Genomic DNA, 23,186 nt, shown 5'->3' with positions numbered 1-23,186 from the left:
TGTTTGTGGGAGGGCTTGCCAGAGAGGCATGCTGGGAGAGAGGCTGGCACAGAAGCGGGAGGGCCCTGGTCATTCAGCTCTAGGAAATAGTGAGAGAGCCTGGCCAGCGGGCAGCAAACCGAGTTCCACAGGAATACAGCTGAGGGGTGCAAACCGTGTGGACCCTCATGGCTGAGAAGCTCCCAATGGAGATTGAGCTGTGGAATGGAGCTTCTGCCCAAGATGCTTCGGTAAGTGACCCCCACCTGCCTCAGTCCTGGTGGGTGGGGAGAAATGGGACCTTACTTGCCCTTCCAGGAAGCTTTCCGTGGTCCTCACTGACAGCCTAGGCCACAGGCTACGTGGGGATATGGCTGCCAAACTCCATTTCCTGGGCATCAGAGGGTTGGGGGGAGCAGGTGCGGAGGCCAAGAGGTCTCTGAAGTCATTTCCTGCCACAGGCAAGGCTCCTTTGAGAGGAGATACTTTCCTATTGGTGATTTGGGCCCATTTGATTTTGCCAAATGAAATTCCATCACAGAAATATGTTCACACACACCAGAGACTCCTCTAGTGTCTCCTTTGCCTGTATTGGTCTCAGTGGGAGCACAATGATGAATGTGACAGAATAGCCAATAACGTCTGTGGGAGTGTCAAAATGTTACACAAGCAAATCCTAAGAGCTGGGAGAGAGCTGGAAGGAAGGGACAGAAGTCAAGTGGCCAGCAGGTGGAGGTACAAGACATGCTCCTTCATCTTACCAGACAGAAAGAAGCCTGCTAAATAAATGTCCTTTGACTGGGGCTGTGGGCGGGACTTGAAGCAGTAGGACACATTGGAAGACAGAAAGGAAGCAGAATTCCATCTCTGCTTCACCCAGCCCTACCTTTCTGTCTTTCCACATTGTGGGAGGAAGGAGGAAGAGGAGAAATCCTCGTGTGTGGGCAGCCAGAGACAGGTCCCCACACAACAGAGAAGCCTCAGATCTGTGGACTGACCTTTATTAACCCAGCCAAGCCCAATAGATCTACCATGCCTAGCCAACTCTGCGGCCACAGCAACCACCAGTTGTGCTGTCTGGGCCCAGCTCTGTGGAGAATGATCCCCAGCAGCCAGAAGGGCCGTGCTCACAGCCTGAATAAGATATGAAGTTGGTAGTGGATTTGGGGATACTTTCTTCCCTGAAAATTACCACCATGACTTGAGGCAAACAACTATCAGAACCCCACATCCTCAAATGCAAGTAGACCCTAATTCTGTTGCTCTGGGGGCCATGCAGTGCTCCGCCTTCACATTTGTAGGGCTTGGAACTAAAGGTTGTAGGTCATTTAATCTGTATCTAGATGTTGAAAAGCTACCCAATAGCCAGACACTGGTGGCTTACTCCTGTAATCCTAGCCTTTCAGGAGGCTGAGATCTGAGGATCTATTTGAAGTCTGCCCTGGCAGAAAAGTCTATGAGAGTCTTATCTCCAACAACTAGCAAAAAGCTGTGGAAAAAGTGAAAGCAAAAAGTGAAGGTGTGGCTCAAGTGGTAAAGTGTTTCAGCTTTGAGCAATAAAACCAAGTAAGAATACAAGGGCCTGAATTCAAGCCCCAGTAAGTAAGTGGCATGTGTGTGCGCATGCGCACACACACATGCACATGCTTGCATGCATGTGTGCACACACACAAAATCTATTGAACAAATTAAGCACCATTGAATAAAAAAATTTCTCTCCCTTGACCTTGATTACCACCTTTCCCCCCACCTCCCACTGGCAAATAGATATAAATGTAGAAAATTGAAAGCTGCTTGGTAGCAGTTAGAATGTAGTGGCATGAAGCAGCGGATGGCATAAGTGAGCCAGCTTCTAGCCAATGCCATAGCCTGTCTCCATCTCTTCCCACCTTCCACCCACTCCATCTACTTGGCAAGAAAGTCACACAGTCCTGTGGTCACCCCAGCCCATGCACATTCAGGCCACATCTACCATGGACAGATGTTCTTTGTTGAATATCAGTCAGGGTTCTAGAATGTGGGCCTGGGAGAATCTGAATACAAGCCCTGGAAAGGGAACTGAGGAAGGTTGCATAGGGACTTCTGGTATCAGGTACTTAGAGTGCCAGGTGCCCAGTGTGCCACAGACTCCTCTCACTCCGGACTGGAGTAGGCTCAGTGAAGGACAAGAGAGTCCTGGGCCTCAGGGCCAAGTTACATGGGGTCTGGTCTATGTGTCTCAGGAAAGGTCCAGAAGTGCCTCCTCAGCTAGAAACAGAGCCTGCATTGTCCCTGTCAGCCACAAGTCCTCAGCACAGCCATTCTTTCTCCAAGCAGAACAAGCTACTTGTGCTCTGTGCTCTCTGATTGCCTTCTTGCCTTTGATTTGACTCAGGAATTTGATCAGAAGTTAATACAAGGAGAAATTACAATGTAGCCCAGCAGGAGCTGAGCTGGTTACCTACAAATAAACCTGCTTGTGCTTTTTTGGGTGTCACTTGTCAGAAATTCAAATGATGTTCTGACATTCATACTGATTAAAATGTCAGCTGAATAGATATTTAAGTATTTGAAAAATACAGGGAGTGTGTCAAAACCTCAGGAAGCGTCTAACAAATCCTTCCTGGGAGCCAAGGGAAATATTTTTAAATGAAACAGAAGTGGCCCCCAACCTAGGCAGGAATGTTTTTCTTCCTAAAGCTGAGCTCAATATAGCTAGCTCCCTGAAAGCCGGTCCTATGGCAGTTGGGGTCGAAGGGAGAGAGACTGGGGTGAGCCCTGGAGCAGGGAGTCATGCACTGCTCAACTTTTTACCTGTCGTTCTTGTTGCTTCTCTGCTCCTATGCCCCAGTGCACTCCCCCTCTCAGTGCAACAAACTAGAGGTCAGCTGGGCTTGAGGTCATTTACCTAGGGTGCTCTGTACTCCCGATATTGGGACTTCCTTCTGGATTGAGGTGTAACATTCCGTCGGTAATCCAATCTGAGTTCGGGCCAGCCAAAGGAATTTCCAAGTTAATTCATTTTTAATGCCAACTGACTAGAGGCTTGCTTTAAAAACATTAAGGAAGGGCTGGGCCTGAGTGGCACCATCTGTAATCCTCAATACTTGGGAGGCAGAGAGAAAGGAGAATTTACAGTTCATGGCCAGGCTCAAGCAAAAATTCAAGACTTAATTTGAAAAGCAAACTAAAGCAAATGGGGCACTTGTCTAACAAGCATGATCCCCTAATTTCCAGGAAAGAGAGGGGAGGGGAGGAGAGGGGAAGAGACCAAAGGAGAGGAGAGGAGAGGCTGTATTTTAATTCATTCGAGCGTTTCAAAGCATGTCGGTAGTTTACCACACTGAACTGGAAAAGCTAGGTGGAATGTGTGGTGGGGAGAGAAGTCGTTAGAGGAGGGTCACAGTACTAACGCAGAGTCCTGCAGGTACAGAGCCTTGATCCCTCTAAAGGAACTCTGCTCTCCACATCAGAGGACCCAGACCCTCTTACCACCCTTGCCCCCACTTTCCGCATTGTTATGGAGTATTAGCACATGGAGATCAGCGTGGGAGGAGAACTCTGTTGCTCTATTCATGAGTTTACTCTGTGATTCTGACAACATATTGTGAAATATTTCAAGCCAATCAGTTTACAGAGGGAACTCCCATCTCCCATGTGCTCACCACTAATTCCCAATAGCTTTAAGCCTGCTCACCCTCACTCCACATACCCTCCTCCCCCATCTCCCTTCCCCAGAAATAATCCCTCTCTTGAACTGGGTGTTATCTTCTCTCTATGTTCACTACGAAATATTTTTTGAATATTTTTCTTATCCTCAAGTAGTTGTTCCTAGGGGTCGCCGTTCAACAAAGCAGTTTATAAATGCAGTGTGCTTTGATGAACGTCATCCCTTTCAACATTCTCATCCTTCCCTCCCAACCCACCTCTTCTCTCAGTTTTCTTAATTTTTAGGATATTGAACTTTTTTGCCATTTAGAAAAGCCATTTATGTATAAAATGTATCTTGATCTGTGTCATCACTTCAACATCTTCACCCCACTTTGACCCACCCTTTCCCTTATTTTTCTCAATTCTGTGGTATATATAATGAATTGTTGCCTGCATTCTCCTCTCTTCTAACTCTCTCCCTTTCCCTCCTCCCCCATAGTACCCATTTCCTGGTACTTATTTTGTTGGGCTTTGGCTTAATCTTTTTTTAAAAAAATTACACTATTTGCACTCTTCATAGAATCTACTATACTTCAATATGTTTACTTATAGATCTGTAGGCACATGCTAGCTACCACAAATGAAGGAAACTATGCAACCTGTGTTTTTCTAGGTCTGACTTACTTCATTTAATATAATTTTTCCAAGTCTTCCCATTTCCTCATGAATGGTACAATATCATTCTTTCTGATATATGAGAAAAATTCTATTTTGTATATATACTACATTTTATTGATCCATTCATCCATTGAGGGGCATCTATCTGGACTGATTCCATATTTTGGCTATGATAAATAATGCTTCAGTGAACATGGTTGTGCTGGTGGCTTTACTATAATCCTACTTTGTGCTCTTTTGGATAAATGTCAATTTACTGGAAAATTGATGATGGTTCCAATGTTTAACCAAATAAGTAGCTTTAGTCTGCTGTTTTTCCACACTCTCCCAGAGCTCTACTGGTTGCTCATTGGAGACCTGCTGCAGATGATCCCCTGTATTTAATTGCCTCTAATCCCCACCCCCCAAATCTGGATGCTCTTTCCAAGGAGCTCTTCCTGCTACCATTGGTACAGAGGTGCTGGATGCTATTTTCCCTCTAAACTACACATGGATCAGTGTACACTGGGTGTTGTGTACAAAAGCGAAGATAGCCCCAGATGCTTACCACCAGCCTTCTCATGCCATCCTAATGTCTGTCTGTCTCACTAAAATTTAAGCTTTCTTGAAGATGGTCTTTCCTACTGTTGCATCACAGACTCTGAGCCTGAGCTGTAGGCTCTCAGGTCAGTGTTTGTTGCCTGCTTGACTGAATAATTATCAGATAGATTGGCAGTTAATAGTACTCCAAGGGGCTGGGGATATAGCCTAGTGGCAAGAGTGCCTGCCTCGGATACACGAGGCCCTAGGTTCGATTCCCCAGCACCACATATACAGAAAACGGCCAGAAGCGGCGCTGTGGCTCAAGTGGCAGAGTGCTAGCCTTGAGCGGGAAGAAGCCAGGGACAGTGCTCAGGCCCTGAGTCCAAGGCCCAGGACTGGCCAAAAAAAAAAAAAAAACAAAAAAACAATAGTACTCCAAGTTACCTACTATGAAACACAGATTTGTCAAGTTTCAAATATATCACCAGGGCCTGGATTGTAGCTCCGAGGCTAGAGTGTATGCCCAGAATGGGTGAGGCCCTGGGTTTGATCTTCAACTCTGTAAAAACTAAAAACACCAAAGATTCTACCACTTAAGAGAGTAGAACAGTGGTCACTAGAGGTAAGGAAAGAGAGGAGGAAAGGGGATGAAGAGAGTTCAGATATTTGGCATCAAAACAGAAATAGGAGAAATAAGTTCCGTCTTTCTACAGCACAGCAAGGTGACCATAGTTTGCAAGAGGTCTACAGCATATTTATAAAGAGCCAGGAGAGAAGAGTTTGAAGGTTCCCAATACAAAGAAATGATTAGGGAAATAAAAGTAATAATTAGCTTTATTTAATCATTATTATATAATATGTTACATATTACTAATATGCCATATTATATGATATATTAAGCATCTATATGTTCATGATTCTATATAAAATGATTGCTTTGTACCTATAATTATGTACAATGTAAAAATTAGATATTAAAACACACAAGTAGGGCTGGGGATATGGCCTAGTGGCAAGAGTGCTTGCCTCATATACATGAAGCCCTGGGTTCAATTCCCCAGCACCACATATACAGAAAACAGCCAGGAGTGGCACTGTGGCTCAAGTGGCAGAGTACTAGCCTTGAGCAAAAAGAAGCCAGGGACAGTGCTCAGGCCCTGAGTCCAAGCCCCAGGACTGACAAATAAATAAATAAATAAATAAATTAATTAATTAATTAAATTAAAACACACACACACACGTATACCACAACTTCAGCAACAGCAATCACGTGATTTTATTGGTGATGGTGACAATGATAATGATAGTAATGGTGCTGGTGAAGGTGGTTATCACCTTCAACAGAGATCATTTCTGAAATGTCTCATAGGTGTCTTCAATAGCTTTGTTACACAAAATTCCTCATTAAAATCAGATAAGGGAAAATGCAGGCAAAAATCCAATGTATGAAGCAGCGTGAGAGAAGAGGTGGGTAGGGGAGGGATGGGTAAGAATGATAAAAAAAAAAAAAGGCGACATTGCTGAAGTTATATTGTATTCATAAACTGCTTGGTTAAATGGCGACTCCTTTGTACAATTACTTAAAGATAAAAAAATATATTTCTTTAAGTAAGCTACAAGCCTGGTACTGGTGGCTCATTCTTGTAATCTTAGCTATTCAGGAGGCTGAGATCTGAGGATCACAATTTGAAGCCAGCCCAAGCACGAAAGTCCATGAAGCTCTTATCTTCAATGAACTATTCAGAAAAAGCTGGAAGTGGCACTGTGGTCAAGTGGTAGAGCACTAGCCTTGAGCACAAAGAGGCTCAGGGGCAGTGCCCAGGCCCTGAATTCAGGCCCCAGGATGAACCAACCAAGCAACCAACAAACAAAATCAGCTTGGAATGACATCTTGACAGGCTGAGTGTTAACTTGCTGGTGCTAGCTGTTACCCTTTCACATGCAATGTCTATTTGGCTTTAGGAGATATTATTAAGCCACATGGTGGAAAGGGAAAGGTGAAGGTTAAGTTTACCAGCTAACAGCTTAGGTCTTCCCACTTTGCTCTTCCCATCTGGTGCCCCTCATCCTAAGCTGCTTGGGTTCTGGCCCACAGGCCTTGAGCTGGGGTTCCCCAGGGATGGAGCTGTCTTGGGAGAAGCCCAGCATCTCCAGAGCGGGGAGGAGATATGCCTTCTTAACATTTCCATTTTCTCACTGCCCCAGCCCAGCTCCTGCCAACCTGGGATCTCAACCAGATGGTCAGCCACTGCTATCATCTGAGGTCTCCTTCCTTCCTCACCTGGCGTCCTCAGTGGTTTCCCCTGCCATGTCTCCCAGCAGGTCCTCCAAGACAGCTTGTTCTCCTCTGAAAGTGACAACAGCCTGTACTTCACCTACAGTGGCCAGTCCAACACTCTGGAGGTCAAAGACCTCACCTACCAGGTAGGGCTCCACAAGATTGCAAGAAGTCCTCAAGGGGAAGGCATGTGAGCACAGCCCACAGGCTGCCTATCCATGCCCAGGATGCCGGGTGCAGGCTTCATGGGTGAAGTGTGAGCCCCACAGAGATGTCTCTCACTCACTGATGCACACATAGTCGGAGGTGAGAGGCACGGAGGAACCTTGGGCACTTAGGAAAACATGTGAGAGCCCATAGGAGTAGTCTCTGGAACTTGACTTCAGAGTTTGAAATCATTTTATACGAACTTACATAAAGAATACAGTGTCCCTATCGACCCTTTGTTCAGTTTCCCCTAAGGTTAATAGCTTGCATACCATAGTGTGATTATCCACATTAGGAAATTAGTAACAGGCTAGCTCATGCCTGTAATCCTAGCTACTCAGGAGGTTGAGATCTGAGGGTCAGTGTTCAAAGCCAGCCCAGGCAGAAAAGTGTGAAAGATGCTTATCTCCAATTAACCAGCTGGACTAGAGGCATGGTTCAAATGGTAGTGTACCATCCATGAGCAAAAAAGCTGAATGAGGGCACAAGGCCCTGAGTTCAAGAGCTAGTACTGGCACCAAAAAAAGAAGGAAGGAGGGGAAGAAGGAAAGAAGAAAGGAAGGAAGGAACGAAGGAAGGAAGGGGAGGAAGGGAAGGAGGGAGAAAGGAGCTAATAACTACATACATTTTATTAAACAAAAGTTAAAGACTTATATGATCTAAAGATAAACCACAGTATACAGACTTTATTTAGATTTCCTATATTTACATATCTCAATATATCTACATTTGTATTGTAAAATGTGCTGTCCCTGAAGCTAATAAAACACCCTGAACAACTGCCAGGACAACCACTGGCCTTTCAGGAGTTCTCAGAAACACTTGCATCAAATTCAACCTGGATTACTCCCCTCCCTCAAGGGAGAATGCATATGCTCCCTAGAGGAGGCCCTACCTAGACCAAACCACAGAGGCCAATCACTCCAATCACTCCACTTCATACCTTTTAATTAGTCATTTCCAACCTGGCCCAGTCACTCACACCTGTGGGGATGTTAGGACAAGCGAATCCTCTTTGCTGCCATTCATTACCTGTGTGACCTCAAGTAAGTTACTTCACTGCTCTGTACCTCACGTATAAAACTGAATACAGTAACTCCTATGCTGCAGGTTTGCAATGATTACTGAAAGGGCTAATGATGGAAGCAATAAACACAATGTCTTGCATAAGTAATCATCTGAGAAGTTATTTTCTCTTCCCTTATTGTATGTGCTCTCGCATCCCCTCCCCAATCTCTACTAGAAACAGCAGTTTGGGGCTCTCAACAGGGTGGGGTTCTACCTCTGTGCTCGTAGAACCCGGGTAGAGGGTGTCTCCAGGCCTGAGGCATGCTCACAGGGAGATATCTCCTGTGGGAGAGGCCACACAGAGCAGGGAAGTTGAACATGAGTTGCTGACACCCTGAGCTATTCAATTCTCTGAAAACCCTTTCCCAACAGGTGGACATGGCCTCCCAGGTGCCTTGGTTTGAACAGCTGGCTCAGTTCAAGATACCTTGGTTGTCTCGAAAGAGCCATGACTCTTGTGAGCTGGGCATCCAGAACCTGAGCTTCAAAGTGAGAAGTGGACAGATGCTGGCCATCATAGGGAGCTCAGGTATCACTAAGGCAAATAGTGGCCTCTTGCTCCTGGGGAGCGGAGTGCTCCTTTGGACACATGGGTGCTCCTTATAGAACTCTACCATCTAGTACCCCAATGTGGCAGAGAAGCTGAGGGCACAGTCACAGGTTAGGCAGACCTGGGCTCAAGTGCCAGCCCTTCCATTCACTAGCTCATAGACCTTGCTGGGTAGGTGATCTCAAGTGTCTCTTGTCCACCTGAAGCTGACTGATGATACTGTCTCAGTGCAGATAGTAACTAGACAGGTGCTGTGGCTGCAGCTTCAGGACATAATGTCCTCTCCGAGGCCTCCTCCAGCCACAAGGACACCCGCTCAGGACATTCCCTCCACAGCCAGAGTCGGGTCATGGTCAGACAATGACTAGGCAAAGCCCTGCCACAGCTCTCCCGCTCCAAAGCCAGAGTACAACTTCAACCACCAGCATAGAGCTAGCCCTGGTTCCTGGAGCACTTCAGTCACTTCTGCAGGCCAAACTTTAAATTATAGAACAATATAGCTAATGGGGGACTTGAAGGACAGAGTTTTCTTTTCACTGAATTCTACCATTCTCTGAACCAGTTTGGAAATCAATTGATCAGCCAGTCAATCAATCAGTCTATCTATCTACCTATCTATCTATTTATCTATCTATCTACCTATCTACCTATTTTGTAGTACTGGAGTTTGAACTCATGGCCTTGCACTTGCTAGTGGGTGCTTTACTACTTGAGCCATGCCTCTATCCCAACAATTTGGAAGCATTTTTAGAGGAAGATTTTCAAATGATCTGTTCCTTGATACTTTCGGTGTATTCCTTTGCACATGTGCATGTGTACATACACATTCCCCTTCATTTGATAGAGGAGGACGCTAAATCCAGAGGAGTCAACTGAATCTCTTAAGGACACACACTTAATGTCGATCTAGAATGTGAGCTTGATCTCTTTTTTTTTTTTTTTGCTGTTATTATTATTTTATTGTAAAGGTGATGTACAGAGAGTTTACAGTTACATAAGTTAGGTAACAAGTACATTTCTTTTTGAACAGTGTCACCCCCTTCCTCACTTTTTCCCCTCCCAACCCTCCTTCCCCCAGTGTAAACTACTTTTATCTGGGATGAGACTTTTTTTTCCTTTTATGAACAGAAAAATCTAAGAAACAATTAGTGGAGGCCTTAATTTACCACTAACGTATGATTCATTACAGTGTTGAGCTTGATCTCTTGATACTTGGATCCGGTGTTTCTTCCTGGGACACATTTATACAGTGTTAAGAGAAAGCACTTTATACCTTTCAATTAATCATTTCCAAAGACAGAGATTACTCAACGTTTTGAACATCTGCTCCCAACTTTTACACTCCTCTGATAGAGAAGTTGTCTGTTGTCTAGCCAAAGATCACATGAGTTAGGATGTGTAAATGTACTTTGTAACTGAGAAGACACGCACACTCATTAAGTCCCTCCCACTAGCTCCACAATTCTGATCCAAACAAGATTTTAAAAAGGGAGGGGCAGTCTTTAAGTTCTAGCTTCCTGTAGCTTTTTTTTTTTTTTTCTTTTCTGCCTTTTCTTCTTGAACTTAGCCTCTAGGGGACATACATACAGGCTTTTAGTGAGAGTCAGCACGCGGATTCCTGGCACACAAGATTCTCCAGGCAATAGTAGCCCTGATTTGTGATGGAGGAAAGTGAAATTCAGAGAGGCTGAGCAGAAAGTATATTGAGTAATATTCCAGTCCAGTGAGGTTTGGCTTCAGCTTCATGTTTACTTGATCAAAATTATTAGAATGGTTTCTCAGAATGGTTTCACCATTATACTTTCTATGACTTTTACTAGACACACACACACACATACACACACACACACACACACACACACACACACACACACACACACACCACATTGTTTTAAATAAATAAAGTCAGTCCAAGGCATCTAACTTACTGTGTGGAGGATCAACAATGCCAAAACTGTTTTCTGAGGAATGAATTTACTGATTAGGAGATACCAGCTACATTATAAAGACCTTGAATGCCTATGGGCTTTGTTTCCTGGTTCCAAGAGTCTCTCAAATGCATTAGACACCCACCCTCTGTTGGAAAGTCTACCCGTACATCTCACAGAAATTTGCTTTGGAAATGTGTGGAATCCCATAGCTGCAAGAGATGTTGGCAAAGTCCCCCATGTACTCAGAGCCTGGAGTAGGTAACAGGGCTGACGCCTCTCAACCCTGGTTCCATCCCTGGCAATTTTGTTGCCCCTAAATTCTCAGGAAGCCTACATGAGGCGCACCCAGAGAGCCATGGGTAAGGCTGCTTTTCCTCCCAGCCTCTGGACAGTTAAGCAGGATGATCACATGACTTCTAGACTTTGCATGTGGCAGTGGCAAGGAGAACTTATCGTACATCTATTGTTGTCAAGAGAACAAACAGAAAATTTGTCCTCCAGAAAAGGTTTGATATGCATTGAAAAGAAGCCAAAACCTTACCTGGACAGATCTTTTTCCCTATTCCAGGGCTCTCAGAGCTTGAACCCAATTCACATTCATGGTTGGGTTGGCTGTTGAAGAAGAAACTTCATGGAATGCTTTTGGAAACTAGATTCTGTGTGATCTAAGTCAGTAGTAACGGATACATCATTCAGAAATGGTAGAAGGTGTTAGTTTCAGCACCAACGATTGTTCTTCTTTTAAATAAAAAAGAAAAGAAAAGGTACTACTGCTAAAAATAAAAGGATGTAGGTACATTCAGAACCTAGAATCTATGTGTCTCCTGTGCTTTAAAAATCCTTTCTACATCTCAGTGCTTATTTTTTCCCCTTATTTCACATAATAGGTTCTGTTTTCGCATTTTTAAAAGACACCCTATGTCTGTTCCAAATTAGTTGTTCCCATAAAGCCAGCTCCTGAGGATGGGTGATGAGAAGTTTCTGGCATCTTTGTCAGCAAATAATGGCAAAATTTCACAATGCTATCAGCCCAGGACTTGCTGGGATGTGGGAGGTGGGGGCTAGGGGTAGGGGAAGCGCATTGAACCCCACGGGGAAGGGACAAACCCTCCGGGTACCAGCCGTCTACTGCCCTGCAGCCTGTGGTTGACTGGGTGCCTAGTGCTTGGTCCCTTCCGCAAAGGCAGAGAAGTCCGCCACTGAGTTGGCCCCTTGAAGCTCTGTTCTGTCCTCACCTTGCCTCTGGGCCTTTGCAGGCTGCGGGCGAGCCTCCTTGCTAGATGTGATCACAGGCCGAGACCATGGTGGCAAGCTGAAGTCGGGCCAAATCTGGATCAACGGGAAGCCCAGCACGCCCCAGCTGGTGAGGAAGAGCGTGGCCCACGTGCGCCAGCACGACCAGCTGCTGCCCAACCTGACCGTCCGGGAGACCCTGGCCTTTGTGGCCCAGATGCGGCTTCCCAGGACCTTCTCCCAGGCCCAGCGTGACAAACGGGTAACTTGGGGGGTGGGCAGGCCGAGCCTGCGCAGCACAGCTCAGCGTCCTGGAAGCCGTCTGGAGCAGTGGGCTCCTGTGGGGCGCTTGCCAAGGCTGTGATGCGCTTGGTGTTGACTGGTGAGCGTGGTTGCTGGGATTCCTGTGGGCAGGAGGCCCCGGGCCTGCGCAATGATCTGTTCGGAGGCTGGGCACAGACACAGGGGGACGAGCACGGATGGAGTGCGGGGGATGGAGTCCGGGGGAGTGGGGGGGTGGGGGCAGCGGGGGCTGCCTTCTTTCACACTGCCGGGACCCCGCGGAGCCACAGGCCTTTCCTACCTGGGCAGCCCTGGGTGCCCCGTGACCCCCGGGCCTCTCCCGTGCCCCCCAGGTAGAGGACGTGATCGCGGAGCTGCGGCTGCGGCCCTGTGCCAACACCCGCGTGGGCAACATGTACGTGCGCGGGGTGTCCGGGGGTGAGCGCCGGCGGGTCAGCATCGGGGTGCAGCTGCTGTGGAACCCAGGTGAGGGCTGGGCGCGGGCCGGGGCCCAGGGCCCGGGGCGTGCTGCCGAGCTCGGGCGCGCCGCGTCACCGGGCCCCTTTCTCCGCGTCCGGAAGGCATCCTCATGCTGGACGAGCCCACCTCCGGCCTCGACAGCTTCACCGCCCACAACCTGGTGAAAACCTTATCCCGGCTGGCCAAAGGCAACAGGCTGGTGCTCATCTCGGTCCACCAGCCGCGGTCGGACATCTTCAGGCTGTTCGACTTGGTTCTCCTGATGACATCAGGCACCACCATCTACCTGGGGGCTGCGCAGCACATGATCCAGTACTTCACCGCCCTGGGCTACCCCTGTCCCCGCTACAGCAACCCGGCCGACTTCTACGGTGAGCCAGCCGGGCCGGCACCCAGCGACCCGGTGCCCAGCACCACCCCCACCCCACAGCAATACCCCCTCCACCCCCCAAAAAGAACCCTTGATGGAAAGACTCAGGAGACAAATGCTCAGGCTTCGGGCAACAAAGAGATGGTGAGCAGAGGCGGGTGGAGAAGGTGGTCAGCTTTTGACAAATATCCATCTTCTGTGCCCAGTGGGGTAGGAATGGAGGCCGGCTTGGGTGTTACAGTTGTTCGGACTCTGTAGGAAATAGGAGGCCTGAGTTGTGCCAGACACCTGGGAAATCTGAAGATGGTTCCTAGCAGGGAGCCATCAGGTGTGGCAGGATGGAGGGACCCTGGGCAGGAGCAGCTCAGGGTCTTAATGTTCCCAATGAATCCTGAGATAGGAAGACTGCTTTGCCCCGACCCCCCCCCCCCACCACCACTGGCTTTCTTTTAGGCCCTGAGTGTTTAGGATATTACACCCAGGGTAGCATGAGGGGCTTCCTTCATTCCCAGGGAGCAGTGGCTTTTTCAGGGCACTACCTGAAAAGCACCCGCCCAGAGTCCTGCAGCATAGAAAAGCTGTGCCTACGAGCTGCAGCTGTGGCTGGTCCTCTAAGGTCACCTGGAACCCCAGGCTCTTCCAGGATGGAAAAGTGTCAGAAGGAGCTTACAATAAGTGAATAAGTCTGCAGCTGGTGTTGGGGGCTCATGCCTGTACCCCTGGCTACCAAAAGAGGTTGAGGTCTGAGGTTCATGATTTGAAACCGACTCAGTCTCTGAAACTCTTCTCTCCCATTAACTAACAAAAAAGCTGGAAGTGAAGGTGTAGTTCAAGTAGTAGAGTGCCAGGACTGAGTGAATAAAAAGCCAAGTAAGAGTGCAAGGCTCTGTTTAAGCCTCAATACACACACACACACACACACACACACACACACACACACACACACATCTAAAGACAGGGACCATTCCCTTAAAGATATTCATTAGGGCTTAAAGTTCCAAACTCCCTGGTTGACCCCCAACTCCCTGCCAGGCCAAGATCATCTCCACCTGTGCAGATGGGAGACTGGAGGAGCTCAACATTTTGCCTGCTATAGCATGCTTTCTGTACGACACAGAACTGGGATTCTGCTGGTGTGTGTGTGTGTGTGTGTGTGTGTGTGTGTGTGTGTGTGTGTGTGTCTAATCCTGCTACCCACACTGTCCTCCAGCATCGGCAGTCACGCTCCACTGCTCCTCACAAGGATGGGCCACTCTCCTCAGGCCCCACCTCTGCCCTTCATCTGCATATCCTTGGTGAACTCTTAAGGAGTTCTACCCTGTATTCTAGTGCCATCCTGGCTTCCTGCCAGTGTGTCCTTCTCAGGCCGGCACCATCAGATAATGAACAGAGGACGTTTGCCAGGCTGGCCAATGAAAGGAGGATTTGAAGAAAGCCTGGGCAGGGACTACCAGAAGCCAAATGCCCACAACTGCCTCAAACCTCTCATTTTTCCTGTTGTGATATTCTTTGGGAGGAGTATGGGCTCTTACCTACAAAGCCTAGGGCAGGTGTCTCTCACCAATTTGGAGTGCAGGAGTCACAGATAGCATGGTTTGCCACACCGATCTAGTGTTTAGAGCTGTAGCTATGCACTGAGGAAACCTGTGTTGGTCTATGAAGGCCCCTCGTAGACATGATTCTGACTTGAATCAGAATAATGAAATGGAAGACAGGAAGAGGAGGGGAGGTAAAATGAAGACCTCAGCTATCATCATCATCATCATCATCATTATTATTATTATTATTATTATTATTATTATTTTGTCAGTCACAGGGCTTGAACTCAGGGCCTGAACCTTTTGCTCAAGGCTAGTGCTCTACCAATTTGGGCCGTAGCTCCACTTCTGGTTTTCAGGTGGTCCTGAAAATATGAGTCTCTCAGACTTTCCTGCCTAGACTGGCTTCAAATCATGATCCTCAGATCTCAGCCTCTTGAGTAGCTAGGATTACAGGCATAAACCCTAGCTCCTAGTTTGACCCCAGCTGTTCTTAGGCTGCAGCTAGCTAGTATGGGAAGGCCCTGTCTGTGGCTGGTGGGGCTGCCCTTTCTGGCATTGCAGGGGCACTTCGTAGAGCCATGGCAGAGCATTGTGAGAAGGAGACTGTGCTCCCCTGGGGCAGGGTGTCATCCCCTGGGATTCAGGAGGTGTCTCTCCAGCTAGGGGGAGCTGATCCCTCTAGAACTGTCTCTGGCTAGTCCTTGGTACCCTTCTGGCTTGGGAAATCCGCTTGGAAAGCCAAATTATAGGTTTGCTATGAGAGGTGGACCTGCAATTAGCCTGACTGCTCAGCCTCTTTCTTCTCAGGGGCATTACCTGTGGGGCTGGGCCTCAACAAAAGCTTCTTGGGGTCTCCTGTAGTGAGTCAGGGTGGGGGGAGGGAAGCTGGAACCAGAGCTTCTGCTGTTGATCACTTTACGACCCATTCGCTTCCCTCCCCTGTAGACCTCTGCAGATGACATGAGTCTGGCCAGCTCTCTGCTCTGCCCCTGGCTTCATAACCATGGGGGGAGTGTCCAGGAGCCCCAGGAAACTGGTCCAGGCCAAGGTAGGTCACGCATAGCTTGTAATTCTCTGCTTCTAGTGGACTTGACCAGCATTGACAGACGCAGCCGAGAACAGGAAGTGGCCACCAGGGAGAAAGCTCAGTCACTTGCGGCCTTGTTTCTGGAAAAAGTCCGTGGCTTTGATGACTTCCTGTGGAAAGCGGATTCCAGGGAGCTGGAGGCAAGCGCCCCGGCTGTGAGGTACGGTGGGCCGGTGGCTCAGGTGGGGAAGTCCCCTGCAGCAGGTCTGGTCCTAACCCAGTGTGCATTGTCTCCAACAGCCCGACCCTGCCACAGGACGCCGACTGCTCACCGCCCCAGCCACCTGGGGCCCTACCACAATTTGCTACCCTGATCCGGTAATTGTTTCTCACTTGTCCCCGCTCACAAGCCTCTCTAAATATCAAACTGAGTCCTTCCACCAAAAATGACTTGGGTGCCACTGGCTCACACCTGCAATCCCAGCCACTAAGGGGGCTGAGAACTGAGGATAGAGGACCGTGGTTTGAAGCCAACCCAGGCAGAGTCTGTGAGACTCTTAGCTCCAACCACCAAGCAAAAAGCCAGAAGTGGAGCTGTGGCTCAAGTGGTAGGATGCCAGCCTTGAGTGAAAAGCTAAAGGAGAGTGAAAGGCCCTGAGTTTGAGCCCCAGTGCTGATAAGGGTTGGGGGAGGGTGTTCATTTGAAGGAGAAAGACAGGTAGAATTATTTAAAAACCAGACTCCTCAGAACCAACATAGACCCTCAAGAGACACAGAGCGGCTCTACTGCTTTTATTATCTAAACAAAATTAAAACATCCTTACTGCCTAATAGCCTAAAGTCATTGTGAAAAAAAGGAGATAATACAAGAGCATCTAAACTAGGAATGGAGAAATCTCTGTCACACCAGCCCCCTAAGAAAACCAGGCTTTTGTGTCATACCCATGTCTTTCTAGTGGTTTCCATAGACAGAGACATTTTATACACAGGTGGGACTCTGCTCTGCATATTCTTCAGTCATCCCTTTCGAAAACATGATCCAGCTGGGCCTTTGACTGGTTAGCCCCGCATTCATCATTACCACAGTCATTTCTCATTCCAGACTGTGGATGGTCACTTGTTTGGGAGCCTTTGCTATGATATAACTAAACATTTCTGACTTTATGGATCTGATTGGTTTGTTTTTTTTCCCCTCAGCACAATTTCTGTAAGTAAAATTATCAGGCTGACACTGATGGTAAGGCAATAATCATTGGCTGCATATAGTAGCTATGCCTGTAATCCCATCTCAGGAGAGGATGAGACAGAAAAAAATGGAGTTCAGGCAAGTCAGCCTGGGCTACACAGTGAGATCCCGACTCACCACCTTTACCTCCCTTACTCCCTGTACGAAGTGATCATGGTTCATTTATTATTTACTGGGTATAGAAATTTCCATCAGTTTTCTGATTGAATCCTCATTGTTCCTGCGAAGTAGGTGTGACCAACCTCATTCTATAAGTTAGGAAAAATGAGACTTTGGGAGATCGCAGAATCACATTGTTGGGGTATGCTGTTCTCCTGAAATCCCAAGGTCACAGGGCTGGGGTATGCTGTTCTCCTGACATCTCTTTGTTTGCTGTTTCTTTTGTTGTTTTAAGCCGTCAGCTTTCGAATGACTTCCGAGACTTGCCAACCCTCCTTATCCATGGGGCTGAGGCCTGCCTGATGGCTCTGATCATTGGCTTTCTCTACTACGGTCACGGGGCCACTGAGCTCTCCTTCATGGACACGGCAGCCCTCTTGTTTATGATTGGAGCGCTCATCCCTTTCAATGTGATTCTGAGTGTCACCTCCAAATGTGAGTGTCACCTGCTCTCATGACGGTGGGGCCCCTGGACAGGGGGTGTCTGGCACCCATCTATGAGCTCCTCTGAGCACCTGGGGACAATAGCTTTACAGAATAATATCATTGTGATTGTGAAATAAGTGACATCTATTGTTTTTTAAAGTTTGCATATGAATATGCTAATGAAGGCAAATTATGGAGTCTTAGCTGTTAGCGTCTTAGCAAGATTTCTACTTGACAGCCATACACAGCCACTGAGCCCTTCCCAAGGTCTGGGACTTCCCACAGCATCTGCTTCAGGGTGGCTTAACCGTGCCTGGTGAGAAAACAAATAAACAAACGAACAAAAGCAACTTAACAGCTGGGTGTCCGGGGCTGCGGTCTATAATCCTATGAGATATGAAGAGCACAGTTTAAAGTTTGCTGGGGCAGGAAAGTCCATGAACCTCTTACCTCCAATAAACACACAAAAGCCAAAAGTGGGGCTGTGGGCTTAAGTGTTAGAGTGCTAACCTTGAGTAAAACATGCTCAGGAACAGTGCCCAGACCATAAGTTCAAGTCCTAGGACCAGCACACACGTACACACACACACACATGCACACACATGCATATACACACGGAGCTTAAGAAGCTTAGGCAGTATACTTTGAGTGCTTGTAAGAGAGAAGCCAAATCAGAAAGCTGTTGATCAGCATTTCCTTGTTCCCTCCCCATCTCCTCTCAAGGTCACTCGGAGAGAGCCATGCTGTACTATGAGCTGGAGGATGGGCTGTACACCACGGGCCCATACTTCTTTGCCAAGGTAACTGGCCAAGGTGGAAAGCACATGTTGGGTGAAGAAAGCTGTGCAGCTTTGTCAAAACATTGCAAGAAAGTGGCGGGAACCCCAGGCCATGTGCTCGCAATTACAAAGAACACATTCTCTAGGAGAATCTCTCCTAACAGTCACCGGAAGGCCTTGCCTAGGAACTAGGAGCAATACTTTCCTGGTCAGGGACCGGAAAAGGAAGAGATGGGACAGGCTTAGCACCTTTTACCTGTCCAGAGCCCTGGGATAGGTCAGGCTGCCAGGAAGAGGAAGCTCCGAGAGATGATGGAACACTCTCTTCTATGCCCACAGCTACTAGATCTGGGCAGGGGTGAGGGGTGGAGGGACTTGACACCAGCTCCTATCCTGTGGGAACAGCTCTGGGCTGCCCCACTGGGGTGCGGTGCGGGGGGTGGGGGGGGCTCGCCTGCCTATACTCCCAGCATCCTCCTGTACCAGGAAGGAATGCTGGCCTTGTGGGGGTGCCAACACTTGAACATGCCACTTTATTTTTGTGTGTATGCCTATCATGGGGCTTGAACTCAGGGCCTTGTGCTCTTCCTTGCCTTTTTCACTCAAGGCTGGTTCTCTACCACTTGAGCTATACCTCCATGTCTGGCTTTCACCAGTTAATTGGAGATAAGAGTCTTTCTTGCCTGTGCTGGCCTTGAATCTTTATTCTCAGATCTCAGCCACCAGAGAAGTTAGGCTCACCGGCTTGCACATTGCACAGCACTGACGAAGGAAGGCCTTGGATCCATGGCCTGGTGCAGACCGTTCTCTTGCAGATCCTAGGGGAGCTGCCTGAGCACTGTGCCTACACCATCATCTACGGGATGCCCATCTACTGGCTGGCCAACCTGCGGCCAGGCATTGAGCCCTTCCTGCTGCACTTCATGCTGGTGTGGCTGGTGGTCTTCTGCTGCAGGACCATGGCCCTGGCTACCGCCGCCATGCTGCCCACCTTCCACATGTCCTCCTTCTTCTGCAATGCTCTCTATAACTCCTTCTACCTCACCGGGGGCTTCATGATAAACCTGGATAACTTGTGGACAGGTAAGGCCTTCTCCAGCTCTCCTGGCCAAGCATCTAGGAGCTTCCTCGCGTGGCTGGCAGAGCCTCTGAGGTGGATGTTGATCGTTTACCACTCTGGGCCCACAAGGCTGGCAAGCAGATGCCGTTGCCAACTATCCAGACACTGGAAGTGACCCTGACTACGTCCCCTTGCCTGAGTCACCACATTGGTGCCATCGTTGGACCCTGGACCACAGACAGTCCTCACCTGTGCAGGGCAAGCTTTGCCTGCCCTGCTGTCACTCCTCCGCCCCTCTGCAGCCTCTATCCCACTGGGCCCTCTGTGGCTACCTTCCCTCACTTTCCTGTCTTGTCTTCTGCTCTACCATTTAAGCCACAGCTTCACTTCTAGCCTTTTGTTTTTATTTTTTATCTTCATAGTTTATTGGTGGTAAGAGTCTCCTGGACTTTCCTGCCAGGGCTGGCTTTGAACTGCAATCCTCAGATCTCAGGATCTCAGCCTCTTGAGTAGCTAGGACTACTGCAGGCATGAGCCACGGGTACCTAGCTCCCAGACTTAAAAACCAAAAAACAGTTCAGCAAGGCTTATGCACATTCTCTCTCTCTCTCTCTCTCTCCCTCCCTCCCTCCATCCCTCCCCCTCTCCTTCTCCCTCTCCCCTCTCTCTCTCCACAATGCTCCAGGGTCACCAGGTTGGCCCAAGTCATCTCTGGTGTGGGGCTTCTGAGTGCTCTGTGATGCTGAGAACCCTCAGCTAATGGCTTTCTAGAATTGCTACAGATCCCCTGTGCCGGTGCCCTTTAGGTCTCTTTGGCTTCCTTGCTCGTCAGGGGACTTGCTTCTCCAGGGCCAGAGCTAGCACAACCCTCCCCCAGCAGTGCCATACACAGAGCAGCTGGCCAGAACCCTGGAACTAACATGGCTCTTGCTGTCCTCAGTGCCTGCGTGGATTTCCAACGTGTCCTTCCTCCGGTGGTGTTTCTCAGGACTGATGCAAATTGAGTTTAACGGGCATCTTTTGAGCCTGCAAGTTGGCAACGTCACATACAGTGTCCTAGGAGATAAAGTAAGTAGCAAGGGCCTTGGGTTCTAAATTAAGGAACAGTCCACTGGACATCTTCCTCATGAGCTCACTGGATGTCTGTGTCTCCAGATGCTCAGTTCCATGGACCTGAACTCACACCCACTCCACATCATCTACGTCATCATTATGGGCATCAGCAGTGGTTTCCTGTTCCTGTACTATATGTCCTTAAGGTTTATCAAACAGAAGTCAAGTCAAGACTGGTGATGCATACCCAGACTCCTGTGCACTGGTTGGGACTTAAGCAGATCTTGAATTGCATTCCCTGCCTCCCAAGGAGCCCCTGCCTGGTGACAATTAGGACAACAAGGATACAGATGCTCAGTGACATCTGCCCCATGGTGCTGCAGTGGCACAGGTCAGCCACAGGATGGCAGTAGAATAAAGACAGTTGAAAGGGAAATTGTAATCACTGCCCAGAGCTTTGAAGGTTGGGAAGGAGAAAACGGGAACTTGGTGGCATCTACAACATTGCTAATTTATTTCCTTTGGAAATGCCTCTAAAAAGGCATCACAGGGTAGGATGAGAGAAGGAATTCAGTAGCTGAGCTCCTCAGGGATTGCTAGAACCCAGAGAGAACAATGTAATAAGAGCCAGCAAAATGTTTAGCCTCATCCTCTATAGTTCCCCCAGACGGTGAGTTAATGCCATTCTCAATAGTGAGTTATCTCAGGCCTGAAAGTGTAACTGGTGGTAGAGCATGTGCCTAGCCTATACCAGAGCCCACAAATGATCCTCAACGCTGCAAGAGAACAAGTGACCTAATGCTCGCTAGAGAGATGTGGGTCTCATTTGTGTATGGTCATGGGCTCCAAGAGCCTAAGTGAACAATTGAAAATTGATTGAACATCTGGATCCATGGCAGATCTGGTGCAAAATATGTGAATGTGGATATCATTGCTTATTATTATTAAGATAGTCCTTAGCAGGAAGGGGCGTCCCACTGTATAGGTGAGGCCACAGAGGCACAAATTCACTTTGCCAAGGGCACATAACTACTATGTGGTGGAGTGGTGAAGGGTTCAGAAAAGACTTGGAGGTCTTTTAGGAATTAGAAGAAGGTGAAGCCTGAAAGGCCACTATAAGGTCTAGACACCGAGGATAGGTCTAGAAATGGGTTATAGAGCTGGGTGTGAACCACCAGGGTTAGAGACTAGGAGCTGAAAAGTTCACAAGATTCCATCTCAACCAATGGCCACTTGTGATGGCACATCTTGTTACCTCAGCAGCAGGGGAAGAACAATGGCTGACTCCTGGATTCTGAGCAAGTGAGGCCAGGGAAGAGAAGGGCCAGGGCTCTAGGGGCACATGTGCCTTGCCCCACATTGCAAAGAGGGTAGAATTTACTTGTGACTCCTAAGAGCATGGGTTGTAAACTTTTCCTGCTAAGGGTTGGGTGGTCAATGTTTCAGGTCATAGTCTTCATCACGGTTCTGTTACTCTGCTATTACTGTGCGAAGGCCGCCCCAGACAATACTCAAGCGTAGGTACTGTGACTGTGAACAGAATGACATAGGCAGCTGGCTGGATTTGGCTGGAGGGGATGGTTTGAACATCTTAGGTGGAAATGATTTTGAAATTTGCACTTTAAGCTCTCTAATTCTAAGTTACACTATTGATGGGGGAATTTTAATTAAACCAAAAGTAATTAACTATATTGATGTACTTCTTGATATTCTTTTTTAAAATACTGCTCTAGTTCCTAGAAAGATTATTGAGGACATAATCTTGCCCTGGGTTAAGCCAGTCTGTAGAAGTAGATCCTGTATTTGCTTTTTTCCCCTGTTTTTCTTCAAATCTCTTGATCTCAGATTAAACAGCTCACAGCAGAGATATTAAAATTTATGTCAAATCCAAGTGTTAACAGACCTGGAATCAGGGGTTCTACCTAGATTCAGATTAGTCACTCGCCAGTTTAGCATAGCTGGGGCATTCTCTCCTCTGGCTGGATAATCCCTGAGGCCCAGGGCACCATGAGGAGGGCACAGGGCAGGCTGCTTGTTGACCTGTGCTTATATGGAAAATACATACAAGGCTCTCACAGGAAAAACAATGTCTTCTTTCACAAGTAGTCAGAGCTAGGGAATTCAAATGTCAAATAATTTGGCTTTCATATTTGAAAAATTGATTGGTTCTTAATCTACAATGGCCTAGGGATAGAGGAGGTAACAGGTAGAACAGATGCTTAGCAAGTGTGAGGCCTTAAGTTAAAACAACACACACACACACACACACACACACGGCCTGGATACAGCAGTATCCTGTGTCCATGTCACCTAGTCATGGGGTCCCTGCCTGAAGCAGCTCTGCAGGAGAGGCAAGCAGGCAGATGGAGCCCCGCCCATTTCCTGCTGGAAGCTGGGAACTGCAGCATGGGTGGCATTAGCAGCTAATAATGAAACCAATACCTGAAACACTTTTGAGGTGGCGGTGCTCACATTTATTGTTGTTTTTTTTTTCCTGTCTTGTCTTTAGGTGAAATTGGAAGTATTCTTATTTCCCCAAACTGCTAAAAAATAAAAACTTCTACCTTTCCTTGCTAAGCAAACAAAATAGTAACAAAAACACTCCAAGACCTCCAAGTATTTCTGTAAATTCTACTGGGGGCTCTGACTGATGGATGTCTGACTTCCACAACAGGTTCAAGAGGCCT

The 23,186-nt window shown here is 47.9% G+C and overlaps 1 protein-coding gene across 2 annotated transcripts; it reads left to right on the top strand.

Moving 5' to 3' along the window:
- Positions 1–72: 72 nt before the first annotated feature.
- Positions 73–22,177, top strand: Abcg8 (ATP binding cassette subfamily G member 8). Of its 2 annotated transcripts, none has more exons than XM_048353019.1 (13): positions 73–230; positions 7,129–7,233; positions 8,735–8,891; positions 12,100–12,338; positions 12,712–12,844; positions 12,940–13,209; positions 15,834–15,996; positions 16,077–16,154; positions 17,417–17,616; positions 18,331–18,407; positions 19,202–19,469; positions 20,387–20,514; positions 20,602–22,177. In XM_048353019.1, the coding sequence occupies exons 1-13, from the start codon at positions 168–170 to the stop codon at positions 20,737–20,739; spliced, it is 2,019 nt and encodes a 672-aa protein (XP_048208976.1). In that variant the 5' UTR covers positions 73–167; the 3' UTR covers positions 20,740–22,177. The 2 variants fall into 2 exon arrangements, with proteins under 2 accessions (XP_048208976.1, XP_048208977.1); XM_048353020.1 differs by having other exon boundaries at positions 74–230; positions 7,132–7,233.
- The last annotated feature ends 1,009 nt before the right edge of the window (positions 22,178–23,186 follow it).

This window comes from Perognathus longimembris, chromosome 8 (genome assembly GCF_023159225.1).
Source record: "Perognathus longimembris pacificus isolate PPM17 chromosome 8, ASM2315922v1, whole genome shotgun sequence".
NCBI classification, from domain to species: Eukaryota; Metazoa; Chordata; class Mammalia; order Rodentia; family Heteromyidae; genus Perognathus; species Perognathus longimembris.
Note: the sequence above shows the minus strand (reverse complement) of the source record. Positions and strands in the feature narration are given on the sequence as shown.